The 24,832-nt window shown below is 48.7% G+C and overlaps 2 protein-coding genes across 5 annotated transcripts; one reads left to right on the forward strand and one right to left on the reverse strand.

Annotated features, from left to right (window-relative positions):
- Positions 1-6,821: 6,821 nt before the first annotated feature.
- SYS1 (SYS1 golgi trafficking protein) lies at positions 6,822-20,526 on the forward strand. 2 transcript variants are annotated; one of them, XM_031655946.1, is made up of 4 exons: positions 6,822-7,078; positions 7,292-7,456; positions 9,064-9,131; positions 18,000-20,526. In XM_031655946.1, coding segments are annotated over exons 2-4 (231 nt in total). In that variant the 5' UTR covers positions 6,822-7,078; positions 7,292-7,294; the 3' UTR covers positions 18,001-20,526.
- On the reverse strand, positions 17,582-22,047 carry TP53TG5 (TP53 target 5). 3 transcript variants are annotated; one of them, XM_009216044.4, is made up of 5 exons: positions 21,893-21,961; positions 21,272-21,346; positions 20,945-21,075; positions 18,740-19,253; positions 17,582-17,713 (listed from the first exon to the last, which is right to left on the reverse strand). In XM_009216044.4, the coding sequence occupies exons 2-5, from the start codon at positions 21,344-21,346 to the stop codon at positions 17,609-17,611; spliced, it is 825 nt and encodes a 274-aa protein (XP_009214308.1). In that variant the 5' UTR covers positions 21,893-21,961; the 3' UTR covers positions 17,582-17,608. The 3 variants fall into 3 exon arrangements, with proteins under 3 accessions (XP_009214308.1, XP_009214307.1, NP_001162206.1); XM_009216043.4 differs by lacking the exon at positions 21,893-21,961 and adding an exon at positions 21,815-21,887; NM_001168735.1 differs by having other exon boundaries at positions 17,583-17,713; positions 21,919-22,047.
- Between the last annotated feature and the right edge of the window lie 2,785 nt (positions 22,048-24,832).

Consider the following 24,832-nt stretch of genomic DNA (forward strand, 5'->3'; position numbering starts at 1 on the left):
CCACGGTGTGAGGATCACTTGAGCCCAGAAGTTTGAGACCAGCCTGGGCAACATAGTGAGACCCCTTCTCTACATAAAATAAAATAAAAATAGCCAGGCCTGATGGTGTGCACCTGTAGTCCCAGCTACTCAGGAGGTTGAGGTGGGAGGATTGCTTCAACCCAGGAGTACGAGGCTGCAGTGAGCTATGATAACGCCAGTGCGCTCCAGCCTGGGTGACAGAGCAAGGACCTGTCTCTAAAATAACAACAAAGGCCGGCACAGTGGCTTACGTCTGTAATCCCAACACTTTAGGAGGCTGAGGTGGGCAGATCACCTGAGGTCAGGAGTTTGAGACCAGCTTGACCAACATGGTGAAACCCCTGTCTCTACTAAAAATACAAAATTAGTCGGGCGTGGTGGCACATGCCTGTAAATCCCAGCTAGTCAGGAGGCTGAGGCAGGAGAATCGCTTGAATCCAGGTGGCGGAGGTTGCAGTGAGCCAAGATCACGCCATTGCACTCTAGACTGAGCAACAAGAGTGAAACTCCGTCTTAAAAATAAAATAAAACAATAACAATAAAACAACAATACAACAATGAAAATAATACAAATAAAAATTAAAATATAATATCACAACTATTTACATTGTATTAGATGTTTAGAGATGACTTAAAGAATGTGGGAGGACTGCATAGACTATATGCAAATACTATACCATTTTATATAAGGGATTTGAGCTTCTCTGGGTTTTCATATCTGCCAGGAGTCCTGGAACCAACCCCCCATGGATGCTGAAGGATGGCTGTACTCAGAGGTCCTTCCACCCGCTGTCATGCCTGGCATCATCCACCCTGCATAGAGAGAGGTTTGCGGAAAACCCCTGATCATTAGACACAGAATACAGAAAACCAGTTTCCTGACTCCCTCTGGTGTGAAGGAAAGAACAGGGAGGTTGGGGTGGAAAGTTAGATTGGAAAGACAGACACTCCAGATGTTTCTTAACTTTTGATTATTCCAGCTGACAAGACACGCCACACCTCAATGTGTACTGAGTGTGAGTCGCTTCCTTCTCCAAGCCTCAGTTTCCTAATCTGTAACATGGGGACAATGTTTATACCTACATCCCTGGGGCTGTTGTGACAATAAGATAAGGTCAGGTAGATGTAAGCTGTATGTGACTGTAATGTCCAGTGCCCTTTTTTTTTTTGAGACAGAGTCTCACTCTGTCAACCAGGCTGGAGTGCAGTGGTGCGATCTCAGCTCACTGCAACCTCTGCCTCCCAGGTTCAAGCCATTCTCCTGCCTCAGCCTCCCAAGTAGCTGAGATTACAAGCATGCACCACCACTCCTGGCTAATTTTTGTATTTTTAGTACAGACAGTGTTTCTCCATGTTGCCCAGGCTGGCCGAGAACTCCTGATTACAGGTAGATCCGTCCACCTCAGCCTCCCAAAGTGTTGAACAGGCGTGAACCACCTCGCCCAGCCTCCAGTGCACTTTTTGTTACACACTGAAAAGGAATAGTGTGTGGAGTCAAACTGACCTGGGTTGGAGTTCAGCTCTACCACTCACTGGCAGCATGGGTTTGGGTAAATGCCCCTTCTCTGAGCCTCAGAATCTGCATGTGTTCAGTGGGGCTATTAATAGTTCTCAACTCACAGGCTTGTTTTAGAAATTAAATAAGGATTAAATTATATAAGTGCCTGTCGTACAGTAGATGCTCAGCAAATGTTCCTCCCCAAACACAGACACAAACAGCACTTAAAGCAACCTGGGTAACAAGGTTTTCAGTCTGAGGAGAAAACAGGCAGCTAATGAGCTCTCTCTCCAGTTTCCCTTCTAAGAGAGGAACTCACTGGCCAGAGTCCAGGATGGTCACCGATGCAGAGGACAGGCAGCCAACTCCAAGCCTCCCACGTGGGATTTCCAAAAAACTGCGAGCACAGAGTTGCATAACCTGTCCCTGAGACACGTGTTTCTACTGAAGTGTCTTCATCAAATATTCCCAGAAAGGAAACATGGGAGCAGGGCAGTAGGGCAGCCTAGCCAGGGAGGAAGGGAGAGAGGGAGGGATCTAGAGAACACGAGAGTAGGGGTGACAGGAGGAAGAGAAGGTACCACATTTAATGTGATCCTACTATGGGCCAGCCACCGGGCTTGTTTTGTCTGATACATTGTTAGATCCTTGCCATAAATCTGAGATCAGGCATTTCCGTTCCCACATTCCAAAGGAACAAATAACAACAATCATATTATCATTGCTGATGTTAACATATCACCAACTACACATCAGGCGGTGGACTAGGCACACGTTTGACCCTCAGGACAGCCCATAACATGGGTACTATTCTGAACTCCACTTTATAGAAGAGGAAACCAACTGAGACTCAGAGACATGAAGTAACTTTCCCAAGGTCACCCAGCAGGACAGCAAGACGGCTGGAGAGCCAGGATTCGAATCTGAGCAGGGCTCTCAAGCCTATGGACCTATGGGAGAACATTTCCCAAGGGATTTATGGGGGTGGATTCAGAAGGTGACCTTAGTGATTGTCCTTATATGCACGCAGTGGGGCCCCAGTGTGAGAGTGACGGAAGAGACCAAGTGACCAGAGGCACTCCCCTCCCCTCCACCCAGAGGACAGTTTGTCCCAGCTTGTGGCTGTTCGTCACTCTGCCTCTGACCTAAAGTTTAACATTTCATTCATAAGTTTGGAACCACAGACTTGGCAGCGTAGGAAGAACCCTTGGAGACCAGCTATTCAAATCCAAACCCCTCATGTTACAGATGGAAAAAAACCCTGAAGCCGGAATGTGACTCGCCAAGGTCACAGAACAGTCTTCTGTTGGATGAAGGAGCTGGTTTAGGGTCAACTACAGATCATCTTGTGCTGTAGTTACCAAATGTGGGTGCACCTCCGGATCACTTGGGGAGCTGTTTAAATACGCAGATCTCCACAATTCTGCTTTGGGAGATTTGGACTTAGGTTTGCAAACAAGGACTGGAAATTTGAATATCCAATATGTTCCTCAGGTGATTCAGATGGCACAGCTCCACGACAACATCTGCAAGTTGAAGTCCCTCTTCTTTCATTTGATAGTTTGGGATACTGGGACCCACCGGGGACTCGCCCAAGGTGACATAGCAAGCCAGTGGGGCTCTAGTTCAGACTCTGTGGCCTGAAGCAGACTGCTTGTGTTCAAATTTCAAGATGGGCCACTGAAGCTAAACAAGGGGGTTGCCATGATTTTCCCCAGCTCTTGGTTTCCTTCTTGGATCCAAATTAAGACAGAGGATGGTATGCATTTCTGAAGCTTGGCAAGGCGGGAATCCAAGAACTGAATTCCTGAAGGGAAAAGGAAAGGGTGGGAGGTTAGCTTGCACGCCCATTGGGGTTTGCCCAGAGGTGAGCTCCGGACTCCAGGGATGACATCAGACATTCCAACCAGCCCTAATGTCGAAAGCTACCTGTGTTTTCTAGTTCAGCAGAATGGGTAGGGAGGGGCTTCCCTATTGGGAGGAGATGGGGTGGAGTGGGCCCAGCTGTGACGTGAAGGGGGCAGAGTCCAGGAAGAGCCACACATTCCAGCACCTGCAAGGAAGACATCGGCCCTGGCTATTGTCACCCTTTTCCTAAGCCTTTCCTAAGCCTTTCCTCCCATTTCTCCCTAATCCCTCACCTCAGGGCTAACTGAGCAGAGAGATTCACTGCCCCTTTTCCACTTCCTGCTACTCCACCACCTGACTATTTTTTTTTGAGGCGGAGTCTCGCTCTGTCGCCCCCAGGCTGGAGTGCAGTGGCCGGATCTCGGCTCACTGCAAGCTCCGCCTCCCGGGTTTACGCCATTCTCCTGCCTCAACCTCCCGAGTAGCTGGGACTACAGGCGCCGCCACTACGCCCGGCTAATTTTTTGTATTTTTAGTAGAGACGGGGTTTCACTGTGTTAGCCAGGATGGTCTCGATCTCCTGACCTCGTGATCCGCCCGTCTCGGCCTCCCAAAGTGCTGGGATTACAGGCTTGAGCCACCGCGCCCGGCACCTGACTATTTTACTATCTCCCTTCCTTCATCTCCCTCTTTCTCCCTCCCTTCCTCCCTTCTTTCCTCTTTTTTTATTCTAAAATGGCATCTCAGCTGGACACAGCGGCTTATGCTTGTAATCCTAACACTTTGGGAGGCCAAGGTGGGAGGATTGCTTGAGCCCAGGGTTCAGGACCAGCCTGGACAACATAGGGATACCCTGTCTCTACAAAAAAATAAAATAAAATAAACTGAAAAATTAAAAAAGTCAAGTGTGGGCCAGGCGTGGTGATTCATGCCTATAATCCCAGCACTTTGGGAGGCTGAGAGGGGCAAATCACTTGAGGTCAGGAGTCCAGACCAGCCTGGCCAACATGGTGAAATCCCGTCTCTACTAAAAATACAAAAATTAGCTGGGCATGGTGGCACATGCCTGTAATCCCAGCTACTCAGGAGGCTGAGGCATGAGAATCGCTTGAACCCGGGAGGCAGAAGTTACAGTGAGCCAAGATCATGCCACTGCACCCCAGCCTGAGCGACAGAGCAAGAGTCCATTTCAAAAAAAGCCAGGTGTGGTGGCACATGCCTGTGGTCTCAGCTATTTGGGAGGCTGAGGCTTGGGCCTGGGAGTTTGAGGGCGCAGTGAGCCATGACTGCACCACTGCACACCAGCATGGGTGACACAGTGAGACCCTGTTTCAAAGAACCAAACTAAACCAAACCAAAACTAAACTAAAAGGCATCTTGATGTTTGGAGTCAGTTGTCCTGAATTTGAATCTCAGCTCTGCTCCCTGTGAGCTCTCTGACCTAGAGAGTCACACCACCTCCCCCATAGCCTAGTTTCCTCCCCTATAAAAAGGGGATAATAGCTGTATTTTCTGATCGTGAGGATTAAACAAGATCATGTAAACACTTAAGAAACAGATGTTTTCTCAGAAACACTAGATCATGTGCATCATCAGTGAACTAGAGGAATTTGAATACATATTTGTTGAACTGAATTGAGGTGCCTTAAAGAATGGTTGAGCTGGAAAGCACCTAAGAGATCTTTGGGCCTTAGTAACTCCCAAACTGGTGTCCAAGTCAACTGTTCAGGGTATTTCCAAATGATAAGGACAATCGCATACTCTCAATAAAGTCTCAGGTTTCTTTACTTTTGTCTGGAATTGTATCAGCTCAAGGTGATAACATGGCTAACACAAGCCGTTCAGAAATTCTGATTGGCAGTTACATGGCTCTTTGATAAGTTTTTTTTTTCTTTTTTTGAGACGGAGTCTCACTCTTTCCCCCAGGCTGGAGTGCAGTGGCCGATCTTGGCTCACTGCAAGCTCTGCCTCCCAGGTTCACGCCATTCTCCTGCCTCAGCCTCCCAAGTAGCTGGGACTACAGGCACCCGCCCCCACGCCCGGCTAATTTTCTGTATTTTTAATAAAGACGGGGTTTCACCGTGTTAGCCAGGATGGTCTCAATCTCCTGACCTCGTGATCTGCCCACCTCAGCCTCCCAAAATGCTGGGATTACAGGCGTGAGCCACTACGCCGGGCCTAAGTCTTTTTTTAATAAGAAAATAATTACTGGAAGGTAGATTAAATGGTGGAAAACGTTAATCATGTCCAACTCCTCATTTCATAAACAGGGAAGCTGAGGTTTAAAGAAGGAAGTGGCTTCCTGGTCACACTGGGTGGCATAGCTGGCCCTAAAACCCAAATTCTTTTCCTGGAACCAGTTACTTCCCTTCTTTCCACTCCAGAGAGGGGGAACCTAGATTCAGTGAAGTTGATGGGTTTTCTTCCGCTGGAGTAGGAATAAGTGAGTCATTGACTTGCTGTTGCTTTCTCTGTTCTTGACTCATTCAGCAAATATTTACTGACTGTCCACCATTCGGATTTGGAAGATAGATAAAATAGTCATGGCAGCAGAGAGGGTCAGGATTTACTCCTAGGTGCGACTTCAGAATCTGTGCTTTTTCCCATTTGGCACCCACATTTTAAAACACCCACTACTCTGCCTTCTAATGTAGTTCAACTGTGTCTCAGGGCAGGGACTGTCTTACATGTACATGTTCTAGCCTTCCTGCCACCCAGTGGGTGCGAAATCAATGTTGTAGTGTTGAGGAACACTTGAATTTAATTAATTAATTTATTTAGAGATGGAGTTTTGCTCTTCTTGCCCAGGCTGTAGTGCAATGGCGCGATCTTGATTCACCGCAACCTCTGCCTCCCGGGTTCAAGCAATTCTCCTGCCTCAGCCTCCCGAGTAGCTAGGATTACAGGCATGCGCCACCACGCCCGGCTAATTTTGTATTTTTAGTAGAGACTGGGTTTCTCCATGTTGGTCAGGCTGGTTTCGAACTCCCGATCTCAGGTAATCCGCCCACCTCAGCCTCCCAAAGTGCTGGGATTACAGGCGTGAGCCACCGCACCCGGCCAACACTTGAATTTTAATCCTTACTTTGCTACTAACTGTGTCGTTGAAACAGTATGTTGCTTTCCTTCTCTGGCCATTAGCTTAACTATCCATATAGCGGGAACAGTGGCAAACTCCTAACTGGAAGAGCTTGCAGGTCCATTTCAAGCTATCAGACTCTAACTGGGAGAAAACACTGAGAATTTAGGCTGAAAATAGCGACACAGTTTATCACCTCGTTAATTCCCAAACATCATTACTGCGTCCTAATCCACCCCACCTCCCTCTCCCCTAGCCGCCTTCCTTTAAAAAGAAATTTCCCTCTAGAGGGCGCGCAAGCTCTGCGGCCTTCGTTCCTCACTTCCGTTTGCCTTCACTCTTCCTTCTGCGCATGTGCTCAGTTCGCTATCCGGCTGCTAGTAGCTTGTTCAGGCGGTTCAGGCAAAAGTTGCACCCACTACGCCTGCGCAACCTCAGCCCCGCCCCTCCGCAGCTTTCCCCGGAAACGCTTCTTTCCTACGGAGTCGCTCCCGCCGCTGCGGTCGCTGGAGCTTTGCCTCTCTAGGCCGGCAGCGCTTCTCCTCCATGGTCATGTCTGTCAGCGCTGTTTTGGGAGCCAGCGGGTGAGGCCGGGCCACGCTCGAACACTTCGATCGTCGAGTCTGTCACTGGTGAGTAGACCCCAGAGGAGCTCGTGTACGGGCGGGGGCCGCGCAGCCGGAATGGGCTGGATTTCCCCTCACTCTGAGAATGGGTCTGTCCGCCCCGCCTTCCCCCTAACTCTTGGAATGGGCTCACCCCTTGGTTCCAGTCCCTCCTCCCGGGCGGGGCGGCGTTGCCATGGCGACGGGCCGCTGGCTGAGGCCCGGCTGGTGTCCCTGCAGGGCATGGCGGGTCAGTTCCGCAGCTACGTGTGGGACCCGCTGCTGATCCTGTCGCAGATCGTCCTCATGCAGACCGTGTATTATGGCTCGCTGGGCCTGTGGCTGGCGCTGGTGGACGGACTAGTGCGAAGCAGCCCCTCGCTGGACCAGATGTTCGACGCCGAGGTAGGGTCCCCGGGCTGGCGCGGGTGGGGTCTCGGCCTCCCCGACTAGGCTTTGTGATCCAGCACTACTGTGCTGTAGACCTGGCTGGGTCACCTTCTTGCTTTGTAGCCCTGGGAAAGGGATTTCACGTTTCTGAGCCTCAGTTGCCTCATCCATAAAATGGAATGACAGCAGAGGCTGATTAGTACAAAGGAAAGGGCCTGGATGTTAATACAATAAACACGTCTGTGTTCCAGGCAACTGTGATACATTTCCTTTCTGATACTCTAGGAAAGTGACTTAACTTCTCTGAGCTAGGTTCTCAGGTGCCACACCGGAGAGAGGAGTAGATAAAAGAGCATTCATGCGGGTACAGTGCAAACTGCCTGGACTTTGGGGTCAGGACAGGCCTCCGTTTAAGATCCACTTACTAGCTGTGTGACCTGGGGCAAATGTCACCTCTGTGAACTTGTTTTCCTGTCTTCAAAACCATGAGACTAGTTGCAAAGAGGTCGTGGACTGCAATATAAAGAGCATGTGCGTTGGATTCAGAAAAGCAAGTGTTCAATCTAGGCCTAACCATATAATATTAGCTGTGGGACCTTGGGCAAGTTGCTTCCCCTTCTGAGCCTTTTCTGAAAAGTGGGCAGAATACGCCTGTCATGTCACCCTCAACAAAATGTTAGAAGGCACAGAGGGGTTTAGGAATAAGAAAGTACTTCGTAAAATGTAAAGGAGGCCTGTAAGTTGTTACAGCTAAGAGGCAGCTGTGGCGTGTGGTGGTGAGCACAGTTCTTAAAGCCAGGAGACCTGGGGTGGAGTCCTTGCTCCTGCTGCTTGTTCTCTGTGTAGCCTGTGGGCAAGTTATTGTCCAAAAAGCGGTAAGAATCAAAAGAAAAATGGCTTTGTGAGGTTTTTTTAGGGATAATACAAGATTGTGTATGTCAAAGACCTTTCTTTGTCAGCTGAAAGTGTGGTGCAGATGTTTGGCATTTGATAGTATTGTGTTAGATAGTGGAGGTTGCACACCCACCATGTGCCTAGTTGTAGTCTCGTAGGAGCCTCTATCCTCCTGGGAAGAGCTGTGGGAATGCTGGGCTTTGTTGAAGAGCCATCTGATGCACACCACCTGGGTTCTAGATTAGGGATCAGCAAACCTTTCCTTTAAGGGTGAAGTAGTAAGGATTTTAGGTCACAATTACTCAGCTCTGCCATTGTAGCACAGAAGCTTCTATAGACAAATACATAAGTGAATAGGTATGGCTGTGTTTCAATAAAACTTTATGTACGGGAGTAGATGCCTGGCCTATGGAGCCATAGTCAGCTGAACGCTGTTCTAGACTTTACTCTTGGTGTTTATTACTTTGGGCAACTTAACTTGTCTGAGCTTTTACATCCTCCTTTGTAAAATGAAAATAATCCCTTTCCACCTGCTGTGAGAAACAAATGAAATCCCATAATGGATGTCTATGAAAGCACCTAGTTGGAAATAGGCTGCCGTACAAATGAAGGGAGGTATTATCTTCTGTGCTCCGGGAAGAATGCTTGTTCCTTAGGAGGCTTGCTAAGATCCTGGGGCTCTGCCAAGTCACTTCTCCAGCATATTTCCATTTGTGATTCCCCCTCAGATCCTGGGCTTTTCCACCCCTCCAGGCCGGCTCTCCATGATGTCCTTCATCCTCAACGCCCTCACCTGGTGAGTATCACCAGTTTGGCTATCCAGCTTTTGGGCTCTTAGCGCTGGGACTAACTTCCTAAGTTTGAGCATGAGACAGGTTGGCGTTTGTTTCTGGGGAGTGGTGGAGTAAGGTGGGTGACAGAGGCCAGTTCTGGGACCGGCTGTATCATGGGCTTCCTTCCATTGCTATTTTGACTTACCTGGAAAGCTCTTATGTCACTATGTTTGTGCTGCCTGCAAGACAACTTCCATCTTAGATAACTTCCCTGATGTGGAGTGAGCTGAGGAAAGGATTCGACCGAGAGGCAGGAGAGCTGAGTTCTGTTCTTGGTTTGTGTGCCATTGGCCAAGTTACCTGCCATGGGCCTCAGGCTCCTCTTTTGTCCATGAGGGGTTGGACTCGGTGACGTCTAAGGTCACGCATAATCATTGCCTGTCTCTTAAGAGGCAGTTTAGCATAGTGATCAAGGTCTCAGGCTCTGGAGGCAGACTTATTTGGCTTTGAACCTCAACTTTACCACTAGTCTAGTGACTTTGGACAAGTTAATCAACCACAGTTGCCTCATCAGTAAAACGGGGCTAATAATATTACCTACCTCATAGTTGTAAGGATTAAATAAGTTAATTCACAAGAAGGACTTAGAACAATGCCTTGCACGTTATTATTATTCTTGTCCTTACACTGGAGATTGAAAACTGGTGGGCTGACTTTGACCTAAATTTGTCTTCCAGATAGGTTCTATTTGGCTTACATAGATGTCAGCCCACACATGGTGTTTAAAACATTTTTTTCACTTAGTTGAAAATCAGGCTATTTTATATAAAAATCCAGATTTCCGGCTTCTCTTGAATAATGGAATGACTGATTGATTCTAGGCCAACCTTCTAGCATGATAAGATTTGCCTAGACGCAAGTAACTACTGCCCCCACTTTAGCTAGAACATGTGTGCTTCAGGGTGTCATAATCCCCACCAATTCCTAGTATCCCTTAGTGACAATTGCCATCAATCATCAAGCTCATACTCAGTCAGCTTCACTCTTGAAATTACCCGCCACGTTCTTCCAGGCATCTAATATCATAACCCTTGCTTCACACTTACCTTGTCACTTCTGACCACTATGCTGCCATCCTAATTGTCCCTACCCTCCCAAATAACCTAAGACCAGGACAACCCAGTGACAACTCACTGCTGTCCTCTCCCCACAGTGCCCTGGGCTTGCTGTACTTCATCCGGCGAGGAAAGCAGTGTCTGGATTTCACTGTCACTGTCCATTTCTTTCACCTCCTGGGCTGCTGGTTCTACAGCTCCCGTTTCCCCTCGGCGCTGACCTGGTGGCTGGTCCAAGCCGTGTGCATTGCACTCATGGCTGTCATCGGGGAGTACCTGTGCATGCGGACGGAGCTCAAGGAGATACCCCTCAACTCAGCCCCTAAATCCAATGTCTAGAATCGGGCCCTTTGGACATCCTGCTGACACTTGGGCCCCTTAACACCTTGGGCTGCCCAGACCCTACAGATGAGGTCCAGCCCAGATCTGAGAGGAACCCTGGAAATGTGAAGTGTCTGTTGGTGTGGGAGACATAGTGAGGGCCTGTCAAAGAAGGCAGGTAGCAGTCAGCATGACAGCTGCAAGAATGGCCTCTGTCTGCTGAAGCCTTGGTATCTGAGAGGTCAGGAAGGGGACCTCTTTGAGGGTAATAACAGAATTGGAACCATGCCACTTTTGAGCCACAATACCTGTCACCAGCTTGTTGTTTTAAGAGAGAAAAAATATCAAGGATATCTGATTGGAGCAAACCACTTCTTTAGTCATCTATCTTACCTCCCTGGGACAGCTGTTACCTTTGCATTGTTGCCAAATCACAGCAGTTATGTTGGAGAAACGCTTGGTTTCCGGATCCAGAGCCACAGAAAGAAATGTAGGTGTCAAGTATTAGGCTGCTGTCAGGGAGAGGATGGCAGATGGATGCATCAAGCACAAGGAAAATGCACAACCTGTGCCCTGTTACACGCACGTTCGTGTGCACCCAAGAACCTATGACTTTCTTCCAGTTCCTTCTGCCAGGTCCCCATCCTGCTGCCAGCTCTCAACATAGCAGGCCATAGGACCCAGAGAAGAATCCCAGCGTTGCTCAAAGTCTAACCATCATAAAGACACTGCCTGTCTTCTAGGAATGACCAGGCACCCAACTCCCACTGGACTCCAGTTCTTTTTCCTGCCTTATTTAGAATTCTGTGGCGGGAAGGGTATGATGGGTTCCCAGAGACAAGAAGCCCAACCTTCTGGCCTGGACTGTGCTGATAGTGCTGAGGGAGATAGGAATTTGCTGCTAAGATTTTTCTTTGGGGTGGAGTTTCCTCTGTGAGGGGCTTGCAGCTGTCCTTCCTGTGTATATAAATACAGTATTTTCCACGGTTCTGCCTGTACTTACTTTGTAATGCCATGGTTGAGATTGAGAGAGATCAGCGCAGCCAGGCAAGGGAACTTTAAAGAATTATTAGGCCACCTTCTCCCTTTCCTGGACCCCAGAGTCATTCCTCCATTTGGTTACAATACTCAGTGCAGGGAACTCTTACATCCTGTCTCCTTCACTTGCAATGTCCCCTGCTATGCCTCAGGTGAACCACGTGATTCTTGAGTTTCCTTTCCTACTTGCTAGTGATTTCTGAACATGTTCAGTGGAGTGGCACACAGTCTAGACCCACTTCTGCATTGAAACCTTCACTGTTCCTCTTTGGTTTCTTGGGAGCTTTCCCAAGAGAGCTGTCAGTTTTCAGCTGTCAGTGTTATGGTAACACAAATGAGTTTTGCTATCTCCCTGAGAAGCCCATCCGACCTCCTGGCTGTCAGCCCTACAGAGTAGGGAGTTGATACTGACAGGATGAAAGTTTAGGAGTAAATATGCCTGGGAAGAGACTGGGAAGGTTCTAGGGTGAGGCACCTCAGTAACTCATGGTGCCTTGGCCAAGTTGGAAGGAAGCAGTTTGTTAATGGGGCGCAGTAATCCTGGCTGCAGGGTCTAGAAGGTAAGACCAGCTGGGATGACCTTCCCTGGGTTGATCAGTTTCCCTCTAAACAACACAAACTCTACAGGCATGTGACTGACTTTGAAAGAACACCCATCATGGGGCTGCTGTCACCCTTGACCAGCTGTGGTGGTGGTTACTCCATCTGTGGTTGGAGCACCTCTTTGGGATTCACTTCAAGGTCTTGTGCCACTTTTTCTGCATATCTTCTGTGATGACAAATCTCTGTCCCCTAAGTGTTAATTTGATTTTTAGAAATGGCCAAAAGTCATGTGATCCAAACTTTTTTTCAGTTCTATGGAGACTGAGCTGCATGATAGTTGGGGATCAAAAATATGTGACCTTAATGAGATTTTTGTGATTTCTAAAGTAACAATAAAAGCAGTTTTTAGAGTTGAGTTCCAGAGAGGGCAGGGCAATGGCAGTGACATGTTTGTCATTTTAATAATAAATAACATCTATTGAGTACTTAAGAGGTGTCCAGCAGCGTGGGGTGAGTGCTTTATGTCTCTTTTCAACATCTTCACAAGAACCCTCTGAAGTAAGAAGTAACGTCATCTGTATCTTACAGATGAGGGAACTGTAAGGAACTTACTCAAGGTGACTTTTTAGGAGCTGGCAGAGCCAGGATTTGGGCTTTGATAGTGATATTAATAAGCTCATTTTGAAGAGGTCAATAGTTAGGGATGTATAAGTTCTGACTGGTTAAACAGTCTGGTTAAATAGTCTATCACCTTATCATATCATGTTATCCTGTCATATTTTTTTTAAATACCAAGGATGAATAGTACCTTATAAACATTATTAGCTTTCTAAGAAAAGCTGATATGCAGTACATTAAATATAGCCAGACATTTCCTTTTTTTTTTTTTCTTTTTGAGGCAGGGTCTCACTCTGTCACCCAGGCTGGAGTGCAGTGGTGTGATCTTGGCTCACTGTAGCCTCAACCTCCCAGGCTCAATGATCCTTCTGCCTCAGCCCCCCACCCCAGTAGCTGGGACTACAGGCACATGCCACCATGCCTGGCTAATTTTTGTATTTATTTATTTATTTTTTGTTTTTATTTTTTTAGAGACAGGGCTTTGTCACTTTGCCCAGGCTGGTCTCGAACTCCTGGGCTCAAGAGATCCACCTGCCTTGGCCTCCCAAAGTGCTGGGACTTTACAGGTGTGAGCCACCAAGCCCAGCTGGCCTTTTTTTTTTTTTTTTTTTTTTTTTTGAGGCAGAGTTTCACTCCGCCTTCATTACCCAGGCTGGAGTGCAGTGGCCTGATCTCAGCTCACTGCAACCTCTGCCTCCCGGGTTCAAGCGATTCTCGTACTTCAGCCTCCCAAGTAGCTGGAATTACAGGTGTGCACCACCGTGCTTGGCTAATTTTTTTATTTTTCGTAGAGACAGGGTTTCATCGTGTTGGCCAGGCTGGTCTCGAACTCTTGGCCTCTCAAGTGATCACCCACCTCAGCCTCCCAAAGTGCTGGGATTACAGGCCTGAGCCACTGTGCCCAGCATTGGCCAGAGATTTTCAAGTGATCTTAGGAATGTGGGAAATCTATTTCCAAAGGATAAAGGGTGGTACCTAGATAAGAGAGTACTAGCCCACTACTGAGTTGGCATCTCTCTTAACTCTCCAGGTGTCTGAAGTTGACCTCCCTTTTTCCCACCCACCACGTGAACTCGGGCCATTCAGAAAGAAAACTGGAGACTCCTACATAGCTGATGCTCAGAATAGTTTATTACCCTTAAAGGAGAACAGGAAAGGAAAAAGGGATGTCTGGCTCAGAGGGTACTTCTAACCCCTCGCTCTAGGCAGCCCTGTCCATATCAGTGCCAAATGAGAGCCAGGATGGCAGCCAGCAGACACCAGGGGGTACAATCTGAAGCTCCGGGACTCCCAACATCCTGGAGGGTACACAGCTCAAACAGGCTCCCCTGGACAGGAATCCCCTTGGACTCCTTCCTCAGTGACTCCCAGGTCAGTAGCTTCCTTCTGCCAGGCCCAGAGGGCAGTCAGTGCACAGGTGTGGAACACCTTGTGCTGGCAGCCCGGGGACCACGGAATCTCAGAAGCAGGGCCCTGGGGACCTAGGGCAGGAGGAATAGGGATAGAATCAGCGTACAAGAGAACTCTTCTGTGGAGAGATTAAAAACCACCGTCTTAAGGTTTTCTGTTGGAAAGTAGTAAAGGGTGGTAGAAATAGCATTGAGGCAGGAGGGAGTAGAGGGAGCTGAGGGTTTTAATCCCTGCCTTGCCACTACCTGGGCAAGTCACAGTCATAGGGGTCCAATGCTGAAAGGCTTTAGAGAGCTGCAGTGGAGTAGAAAGTCCTGGAGTCCCATTACTACCTGTGAGATCTTGGGTAAGCTATGTTATCTCCCTTACCTAGATTTCCTCATATGTAAAATGAGCGTAATAATGGTACTTATTTCCCTGGGTTTTGTTTTGCCTTCTTTTCTGGTAAGTCAACACTTAATTCTATAAAATGGAAAAAGTGTTTCCTCCCTGGTTTTACCGTGAAGATGCAATGAGATGTCATGTGTAAAGCGCTTAGCCCAGCACCTGACATGTAGGAAGTGATCCATAATTCTAGGCAATTATTAGGCTACCGCCCCCCTATCCATTTTACAGAAGAGGAGACATTTTTCTTCTGAGCCTGTGTTTTCAAATGTTGGGGGATAGTCTTGCCAGTCCTCTAGGTACCACTACCAAGTATTGAGCTCCTATCTGGCATGTACTTCAAAGTGATTTATGTGTATTCTTACTCAGTCCAATAAGGTAAGCACCACTATTTCCCCCATTTTGCAGACAAACTGAGGATTGGGAGTAAACAACTTTTTCCCCGTTACAAAGTTGGTAGGAAACTAGGCCTGTCTGCCTCATCCTCTTTTCACATTCCAGTTACGTTTATGTGTGATCCAGACAATTGTGAGATAGACAGACTTAGGGATCTAGATGCCATATGCCGTATTAGCAAAAGGTTGTGAATGTAAACATACATTTGGCTTGTTAACAAGTAGATAGCTCCCTAAAGGTGGGTAGTTAGGTAGCTGCTGATGAGAAATGGAGCCAGGACTGACTGGCCACAGGGCTTTATGATGATGACCCTGGTATGGCGTAAGAAAAGGCCAAACATTTGTTCAGTGCCCCACAAACTGGCTTCTCCTACATCAAGCTTGATTTGCTTAAAACCCCCTGAAACAGACATTAGTATCACTATTTTATAAACATGAAATAGGCTCAGAGAGGTCAGGTGACTTCAAAAAAGTCACTCAATATAAAATCAGATTCACACACTTCAATTTTTTCCCAGTTAACTGTTAAGCAGCCATTTCTGGGGTGGCTTCCTCTCCAAATCAGTGTTACTGGGCCCAGAGGAGGAGCTTTAGGTTGAAATGGTTAAACAAAGGGAGGTTGGTAGTGGGGAGACCCCGGTTGTGGAATTGTGGGAGGCAGGTGGCCAGAGGCCTAAGTGCCTGGGCAGGTGGGATGAGGTGGAAGGAGCCTACTGCTGGGATTCCTTCACTCCCAGGCCTGCCGCTTGCTGCCCTGGCCATGCTGGGTCCCCGCCTTCACACACAGCCCTCCCCTATACTCGGTGGCATTCCCAGTGGGCAACTGGGGCCCAACTCCAGCTCTCTGGAGCAAAGTGAAGTTGCCAGTCTCACTCAGGCCCACCCCAATCCAGCCTCCACTTGAGGCTCCCTGGGCAGGCCCCCATGAAGGCTAGTGCAAGGGGGCTCCCCAGAAAGGGTCGGGTTTTTTTTAGCTGGGAGGGCGCTGTCTTGACTGTCGCTGACAGCGCGCTCAGGAGAGAAGTTCACGCAAAGGTTGAGGGAATGAAAGAGTGAGTAGAGATTATTTTCGAAAGTTGATGGAATTGAAAATACCCAGCAAGGGAACCGCAATGGAGACTGTTCAGGAAATGGGCTGGAGTGCAAGCTGGGTGGGAAGACCCGTGGAAGTGGAGGTTACTGGGGTGGAGGTGGCGCGGGAAGTGGCGGGGTGGTGGGGGCGGAGGTAGGCACCGTAGGGGAGCTCCAGGAAGATTGCGCTGGGAGGTGGAGCTCGGGAGCGCGCAGCAGCCACTCCGTGTGCTAAGCAGTCCCCGCACCGTGGCTCTGCCCAGGCTGGTCCGCGCGGCTGCTGATGCCCAGTAATAGTGGGGAGGAGGCCGGGCGCGGTGGCTCAAGCCTGTAATCCCAGCACTTTGGGAGGCCGAGGCGGGTGGATCACGAGGTCAGGAGATCGAGACTATCCTGGCTAACATGGTGAAACCCCGTCTCTACTAAAAATACAAAAAACTAGCCGGGCGCGGTGGCGGGCGCCTGTAGTCTCAGCTACTTGGGAGGCTGAGGCGGGAGAATGGCGTGAACCCGGGAGGCGGAGCTTGCAGTGAGCCGAGATCACGCCACTGCACTCCAGCCTGGGAGCACAGCGAGACTCCGTCTCAAAAAAAAAAAAAAAAATAGTGGGGAGGAGTGTGTGAGTGGGCGGGGCGGGGGGCGAAGTCCATCCAATCGTTCTCCCTCTCTCCCAAACTGGAGATCTATCTTCATCGCTGCCCTGACCCTCACCCCCAGAGAGCTGTGTGCCCCTCAATGGCTCCACTGCTCTCCCGAGGGCGCCCACTCCACGCAGCCTGCCTCTGGGGAATATGGAGGCCTTTGTCCGGAGAAAACTCGGGCTCCCTTGGCTTTCCTCTCCGCAACATCTAAGTTAGGGTCCTGTGACTGCTACCGACAGAGGGTGACCCCGGCCAGATGGGGTCGACCAGGGCTTGGGGTTGAGGTCTTCGGATTGAGGGTGGACCTGCCATGTCATGCTGGAGCAGTAGAGATGTAGTACCAGCTCCTCTGCCTGATCCGGTGCCTTCTATGATCTGTGACCAAGGCACGACACATTTGGAGGCCCAGCTGACATCCACTTTTTGACACCAGCCGCAATGCAATCAGTTTTTGACAATCAGTTTTTGACAATCAGGTCGCAATGCACGCGCATGACCCACAGGGTGCTGGGGCTATTCCTCCTGCCTCGTGACTTCTGAGCAGGCTCTCATTTCACCTTTCCCCTTTCTTGGGAAAATGGAATGGGGAGCAACCAGGAGCCCTTGCTCCTGCCACTTTCTAGCTGAGTGAGCCTGGACAAGTTACTTTCCGCCTCCGTGCCGCGGTTTCCTCTTGTGGGCTCACGGGGCGATTGTGAGGCACCTTGCATCCAGGAAGCACACGAGCTCCCTGACTTCATAGAGCGCACCACTCAGGAGACCAGCTCGTGGAGGTGGGGGAGGGGTGCAGCTCGCTGGCTTATTTGGTTCTAGACTGACCTTCGGGGCCAGGGGGTGGAGGTGGGGGAAGCCTGAAGTCGCGACACAGGCTCCCTCTACCGAAGGCCTCCTTCCTTCATCCTTCCTAGCCCCAGACAAACAGGCAGAGTAAGCAGTATTCATCTTAGGTGCCATATGGAAGATTTTATTTGTAGACTCGTGAATTTCGCCACCCATCCCTCCCCTTAAGCTGACTGCGCGATCTCCACCCTCTGCTCGCACCTCTGGCTCCCGTCCAGGTCACATCAACCTGCCAGCAGAAACCTCGGTGTTAGATGCTAAGACTGTCCCCAGGGGGCACTGGTCGTTTGGGGAGCGGGCGCAGGGACAAGGGTGCTGTGGTGTCTGTGGTAGGTTGGAAATGGCTTTGCTAAAAAGGAAAAGCCTCCCTTTAAGCTAGACCCGGTGGGCACTCACCCCCTTCCTTTCATGGGACTTTAATCCTCCCATGAAAGGGCTGGAGTATTTTCTTCTTTTTTTGCTAAGGAACTTTCTGTTCAGAGTAAATTTCTTTTTTTCCTTTCTTTTTTTTTAAGACAGGGTCTTGCTGTCTTGCCCAGACTGGAGTGCAGTGGCGAAGTCACAGCTCACTGCAGCCTCGACCTCCTGGGCTCAAGCAATCCTCCAACCTCAGCCTCCTGAGTAGCTGACACTACAAGCGCAAGCCACCACATCTGTCTAATTTTTAAATTTTTTGTAGAGACAGTGTCTCATTATCTTGCCCAGGCTGGTCTTGAACTCCTGGCCTCAAGCAGTCTTCCTGCTCTGACCTCCCAAGGTGCTGGGATTACAGGCGTGAGCCACCATGCCTAGTCTGTTCAGAGTAAATCTTATTTGAGGCATGAATAAATCAAACATGAATGGAGAGTTGAATTGATCTAAGAGGGAATGGGATGCAGCAAAGCCCTACTTGACCATCTCCCCCTCCCCCATTTGGAAATCCTTAAACCCACTTATGTAGGCCTCTGACTGTGAGATTCAGAGCCACAGCAGTTTCCACCTCTGCTAAGGCCTTCAGGCAATGAAGGCTCACTTCAGTGCGCCTCCTTCCCCAGGTCTCCTAGCTGTATCCTGAGAGGCCTCAACCTAGTCACTACCCTGCTGTATGACGGTCTAAGGCTTCCCCATCTCTGGACATGAAGGCGGAGCTTCCCAGCACTGCCATCCACACACCACTCAAGACTCCAGATCCTGAGCCCTGACTCTGGGCCCCAGATCTGGGCCTGGCTTGGGGCTTGCATCTCACCTAGCCTGGCAGTGTTGTTATCACACCCACCTTGTATGGATGCCACATAGGCATTTCAAGTGATGCGGAGCAGAAGCGGGTGCAGCGGCGCTTGACCCAACGCAGGGTGGAGGATCTGCACATCACCCGGGGTGCCGGGAGGTGGATTCGTGTGGGCAGCCCCTCAAACCAGATCCACTGGTCGGCTACATTCAGCTGCTTCATGTGCCCCATGGGAGTTCTATTGTGGTAGGGCTTAATGAAGATGACTTGGGGGCCCTCAGTGAGTAGTTGCCTCCCCTGGGCTCCAAGGTTCAAGCCATGATCCCTCGATGTCCTTGGAACCTCAGGCTCTACATGCTTTTCTTTCCATGGCATTGCCGCCGATGACGTTTTTGCCTTGTTACTCATCCTTGACTGCACCTGGGGCTTCCACTCCTTGTACTCTTTTTTCTTAGGGTCCCCTGTGGACTCTAATTTCTTGGACTTGAGTTCCTTCTTGGAGCACCCGATCTCCTGGAACTCTTCATTATTTTGTTTCGCTTTATTGCAGGCACTGTTTTCCCTGGCAGGGAGAGGAAAGGCAGTCAGCAGAGCAGGACTAAGGCCCTGGTTGCCTAGCCTTGCCCCGAGACAGTTGATATGTAGTCAGCTCAGGGGAGCCTGTTAATAAAGCTAGAGGGGCATGCAAAGACACTTCTCTGTTGCCCAGAGGCCTTGTGCTGGTGTGAGGGGGTGTGATGAGCACTGGCAGAAGGGATGTGAGAGATTGGGAAGGTGAGAGCCATGACTAGTAGTTAAGGCCCCTAGGAATGGATATTGTCTACATCATCTGCCACTAGATTAGAATTCTGTCTCTCTGGACTTCAGGTGGGAGGGTGAACAGTCCAGTAGTTTTTCTAAATTGTGCTCCAAGAAACCTTAGGGTTCTGAGGAGGTGTCTCAATGTCACTTCCCCTGACTGAATGGGGGCAGGATACCTCCCCCCAGCCCATAACAACACAACTGGGGCTTGGGAATAGATATTTGAACAGAGGTTTCACTACTTTAATAAAGTTGGGAAACTGTTCAAGACCAGCGTGGGCAACATGGTGAGACTCTGTCTCCATAAAAAAAAAAATAATAATAATAATAATAATAATAAGTTGGAAAATGATGGGGCTAGATGATCCTGATCCTTCTAGCTCTGTGTTTCCTGACTGCCTGCAACTAGAGGCCAAATGAGAAAGAGGAGCCCAGAAAGATGGCCTTGACAGAAATATTAAATGCTGAGACTTTCCCAAAGGGTGTCTGTAACAGACTGGGCCCCCTGCAAACCCCCCAGTGGCAACACCATCCTAGCCAAGGGTGTGGAGAGAGATGAGGCCTTGGGCTGCAGATAATGGCAATACTGTGATGATAATAATGGCTCCCGCTGATTGAGTCCCCACTCTATGCCAGACTTGGGATCCTTACAACTTGGGATCCTTACTACTTCTGTAAAGTAGAAGGCAGTGAAGCAGAGTGGCTTACAGAGCACAGATGTTGTTAGGTTCAGACAAATGGGCTCAGATTCTGCTTCTGCCTCTTACCACCTGTGTGATTTGGGCAAGATATTTAACCTCTCAGAGCCTTAGCTTCCTTATCTGTAAAACTTGGATAATTCTGTCTACCTAACAGGATTGTTGTGACGAATAAACTACATGGGAAAATTCTTAAGTGCTTAGCATAGTAGATGGCACTTAGCAGGCACCAATCAATGTTAGCTTTCTTAGTACTCTCATGTGACTTACGAGCAAACGGTTTGAACTTGTCTCGGAGGCATGGTTAAAAAAAAAAAAAATATATATATATATATATAAATAAAGAAACTGAGCCTCAGCAAGGTTAATCCTCAGATTTGAGGGGTCAGTCTGCAGGTGACTGTCTGGGTTATATTGACTTGCAAGGGGAGGAGGAGGAGGAGTGACCTGTCTCAGTGCCCCACGGTGGAGTGAGCACCACAATCGGATGACTACAACCATTGTTATGGCCACAGCTCTGATATCAGACAGGAATGGCTTCAAATCCTAGCTCTGCCACTTATCAGCTGAGTTAACTGAGACAAGTCACTTCACCTCTTGAGCCTCAGCTCTCCAAGAGTAAAACAGAGTTAATAAATACCTCTCTCACAGAGGCTTTGTGAAAATTAGACTTGTTCTCTAAATTCCTTAGCACAATGCCTGTTCCCAGTAAGACGGCATTTGGGTCCATTATGGGGGCCAGGCCCCAGCTTACCCAGAGGAGATTCGGAGAATCTTTGGAACACTGAGCAGTGAATGCCAGCACCTTTTGGCCAGCTTATGCAGTTCTTGGATCCGGCGGTTCGAGCTCTTGAGTAGCTTCAAGAGCGACAAGTTTTTTAACACCTGCCGGGGTCGAGAAACCAGATAAATAGAAGCTTCAGCTTTCCTGGACAGCCTCCCTCTCCCCTGCCTGCCTCTAGCTCCGCTCAGCCAAGGGCCGGCCTGCTGGCTCCCCTGGGCCACTCAGCCTGGCAACCAGGGGCAGCACTGCATAAGTATACGAGCTTCCCCAAGCTGGGACCAAAACAGGGCATCTCACCGTTCTCAGACGGTTCCGCTCAATTACTTTGCTCAGAGGCTGCTCTGTCTTGTCCTGCGGTTTCTCATCTTGCATCTGAGGGACAGAGGATAAGAGAGAGACATAAACCCAGAGGAATCAGCCAGGCGTGGTGCCTCATGTCTGTAATCCCAGTACTTTGGGAGGCCGAGGTGGGTGGCTCATTTGAGGTCAGGAGTTTGAGATGCCTGGCCAACATAGTGAAACCCTGACTTTACTGAAAAAAATACAAAAATTAGCTAGGTGTGGTAGCATGTGCCTGTAGTCCCAGCTACTCAAGAGGGTGAGACAGGAGAATCACTTGAACCCAGCAGGTGAAGGCTGCAGTCAGCTGAGAGCTCGCCACTGCACTCCAGCCTGGGTGACAGAGTGAGACACTGGAGAAATCCTCCTGTACTCCTCCATGTGCCTCTCCATTTGGCCGAGCATGGTTTGACCAATCCTAGGCTGGGAGTTTTGTCATCTTGGTCTGGGGACAGAACTTGGAGACCATTTTAACTTTCCTGACCTCCCTTCACCCTTCACCTTTGCCTTTTCTCCCCTGCTGGAAAGTCCCGTCCTTGTCACGGTGATTCTTTGTTAAGGTCCCCTCTAGGGACTCACCCCCAGGGTCTAGTCCCAAGTCTGACCTTGGAAACCCTGCTATTCTTGGGCCTCTTCTTTGCTGATGGACTCATGCTGGGGCTGTGAGACCTCAGAGACGAATGGAGCAACACCAGTGCCAGGCACCCACCCTGCTCCTCTCAGTTCAGCCAGCACTCAGGCTGGGCATCAGATGGTGGTGCTGTCTCTGTACCACCTGCAGCTGTGACATCACTGAAATGTGACAGTAGCAGGGCTGGGTCTCCAAGGTGTGCATGTGGCAGAGGTGAGGGGTAGAGGGTGAGAAAGAAATACAGACAATAGGTGACAGACAGCTGTGTACATTGTCACTACCTCCCTGTGAGGTAAGAGGATTATCCCCTCTTTTTAAATGAGGAAGCCAAGGTTCAAAGAGGTTGAATAATGTACTCAAGGCCACACTAGATCTAACCCAGCTAGATTATAGTGGGCTGGAAACCTAACAAAGTCTGATAGTCAACCCATGAAACCAGGGATTCCCAAACCATGCTCATCCATTCAGTCATGTTGCCTGTTTTGACTGGGCGCCTGCTACATGCTAGGTGCTTTTTCTTTTTTCTTTTTTCTTTCTTTTTTTTTTTGAGACAGTGTCTTGCTCTGTCGCCAGGCTGGAGTGCAGTGGTGAGATCTCTGCTCACTGCAACCTCCGCCTTCTGGGTTCAAGTTATTCTCCTGCCTCAGCCTCCTGAGTAGCTGGGACTACAGGCACCCGCCACCAAGCCCCGCTAATTTTTGTATTTTTAGTAGAGATGGGGTTTCACCATGTTAGCCAGGATGGTTTGGATCTCTTGACCTCGTGATCCGCCCACCTCCGCCTCCCACAATGCTGGGAATACAGGCATGAGCCACCACGCCTGGCCTTGCCAGGTGCTTTTTTCTAAGTGCTAGAATAACAGAAAAATTCTTGCCCTCAAGCTTACATTCTCTAGTGGAGGGGAAACTGTGTGTATGCTTGTAAATGTTTAATAATTGGCTCTCTGAAGCAAAATGTATATGTGTTTGTATTATAAATTTTACTGATAAAAACCAACAAATAATAAAGTCCTATAATACTCTTTATTGTAACTTCTATTAGTGAGTTGCTTCTTACAGTATGCTTTTCTTGGATTTTGCCTAACCCTTCTATTTGTAGCCAACCTATGGTTGTAGTGGATAAACAAGTATAATACCAACATTAATGTTGGCATTTTCATTTACACTAAATAGTAAGAAGAAGGTGAAAAAGTGAAACAACAGAGATATTGAAATTTAACTCATTTATCAATGACTTCATTGACCTATTTGCTGAATTGGACCATAGTTTTTGAATACTGGAAGTATATTTTTCAGATTCTTTTTGTTATTTACAATTGAACAGCTATGGACAGGACACTTGCTTACGTTTTCTCTTTTTTGTTGTTTTTGGGGGGTCTTTTTACAGATCTATATATGATTTATATATGATATATTTCTACTGTACAGATATACAGATATAAAGAATTCTAAGAACATAGGTAATAGTAAAAGGTGGTAAAAAATAGAGTGACAAGTTTAAGCATGTTTCACCTTTGTTTTTAATGTCACGTATTTAATTGGAAGTTGCTATAAATTACATTTTACTGATGGCCATGCCTAACAACCAGCCTGCAGAATTCCTAGAAATGTAACAGTAGACTTTTGTGAGCCCTTATGAGTCAGCTTCAGCACGCCAATGCTACGTCAGATGGAAATAAGTGCCTGGAGAACAGCAAACAGGGTAAGGGGAATAGGGAGGGCAGAGGTAGAGGGTTTGGTATATTAAAAAGGTGGTCTAGGAAAGATTCATCAACAGGATGAGATTAGAACAAACACCTGAGAGGGAGAGGGAAGAGGAGAATGAATGGTGGTGGGAGAAGATGAGGCAGAGAGGGAGTTGTGGTGGGTTAGGCAGATCACAACAGGCTTTAAAGGGCACTGGCTGCCCTGAATCCCTGGTGCCCAGCTGGCTGCATCAGAATAGTATGAAGAGCTTGTGAAAAACATTTTTGTGGGCACCACCCCATTCAGTAGGCCAATCAGATAACCAATCAAATGTGGGACCCACTCCACACCCTTCCACTTCTAGTGGGGAGAGATGTACATGCACAGGGGGTACTTAGCTCTGAATGGAGGGGTGAGGGGCCAACCCTAGGCTGTGGGACAGCTTCTCACATATAAATATCCTTTCTTATTAGAGTGAAGGTTAGGTAGTGGGTTAAACTGCTGCTGTGGCCTAGGGAAGAAAGCAATGTGATGATTTGGCAAGGAAGACACAGAGGGTACACCCTCTCTCTCTCCTGTCTACCCCCATACTCCTTGGCTGCTCTGCCTGCTCGGACATTCCCTTCCTTGCACACAATTTCAGCTCTGATCAACTGGACTTCACTGAACAATGCTGCTCTGAGGCCCTGGTGCCTGGCGGGCTGTATCAGAATCACCTATACTCGATACTCATCTCCTGAGCTTCGAGGGCTGGGGAATCACTGTGTGCGAGGCACTGAGGGACAGCAACATTATAGGCAGAGCATGCCTCTGAGTTCACAGACCAAGGGGATAGGTACCCCTAGAATGTAGACTCCTCAATGGCAGGTATTTGTGTCTGTTTTATTCATTGATTAGCCACCAGATCCTAGAACGGTACCTGGTGGACAGTGGGTGCCCAAAAAGTATTTTTTGGAAAATGAAATAAATAGCATTGTCTATGATATGGCTAATACTGAGGGTTGTGGGAACACAGAGGTGGAGCCTCCCAACCCAGCCTGAGGACGTCAGGGACTCTTCCTAGAGAAGGTGAGGAGGAATGAAGGATGAGTAGATGTTGGCCAAGCATAGGGGTATGGGGCCAGTTGGGGGAGGTGGGCAGAGCATTCTCAAAAGAGGGAATTTAAAGAATGTGAGTGTGGAATGGAATTATGTCATATGTTG

Source organism: Papio anubis, chromosome 16 (genome assembly GCF_008728515.1).
Source record: "Papio anubis isolate 15944 chromosome 16, Panubis1.0, whole genome shotgun sequence".
NCBI lineage: Eukaryota > Metazoa > Chordata > Mammalia > Primates > Cercopithecidae > Papio > Papio anubis.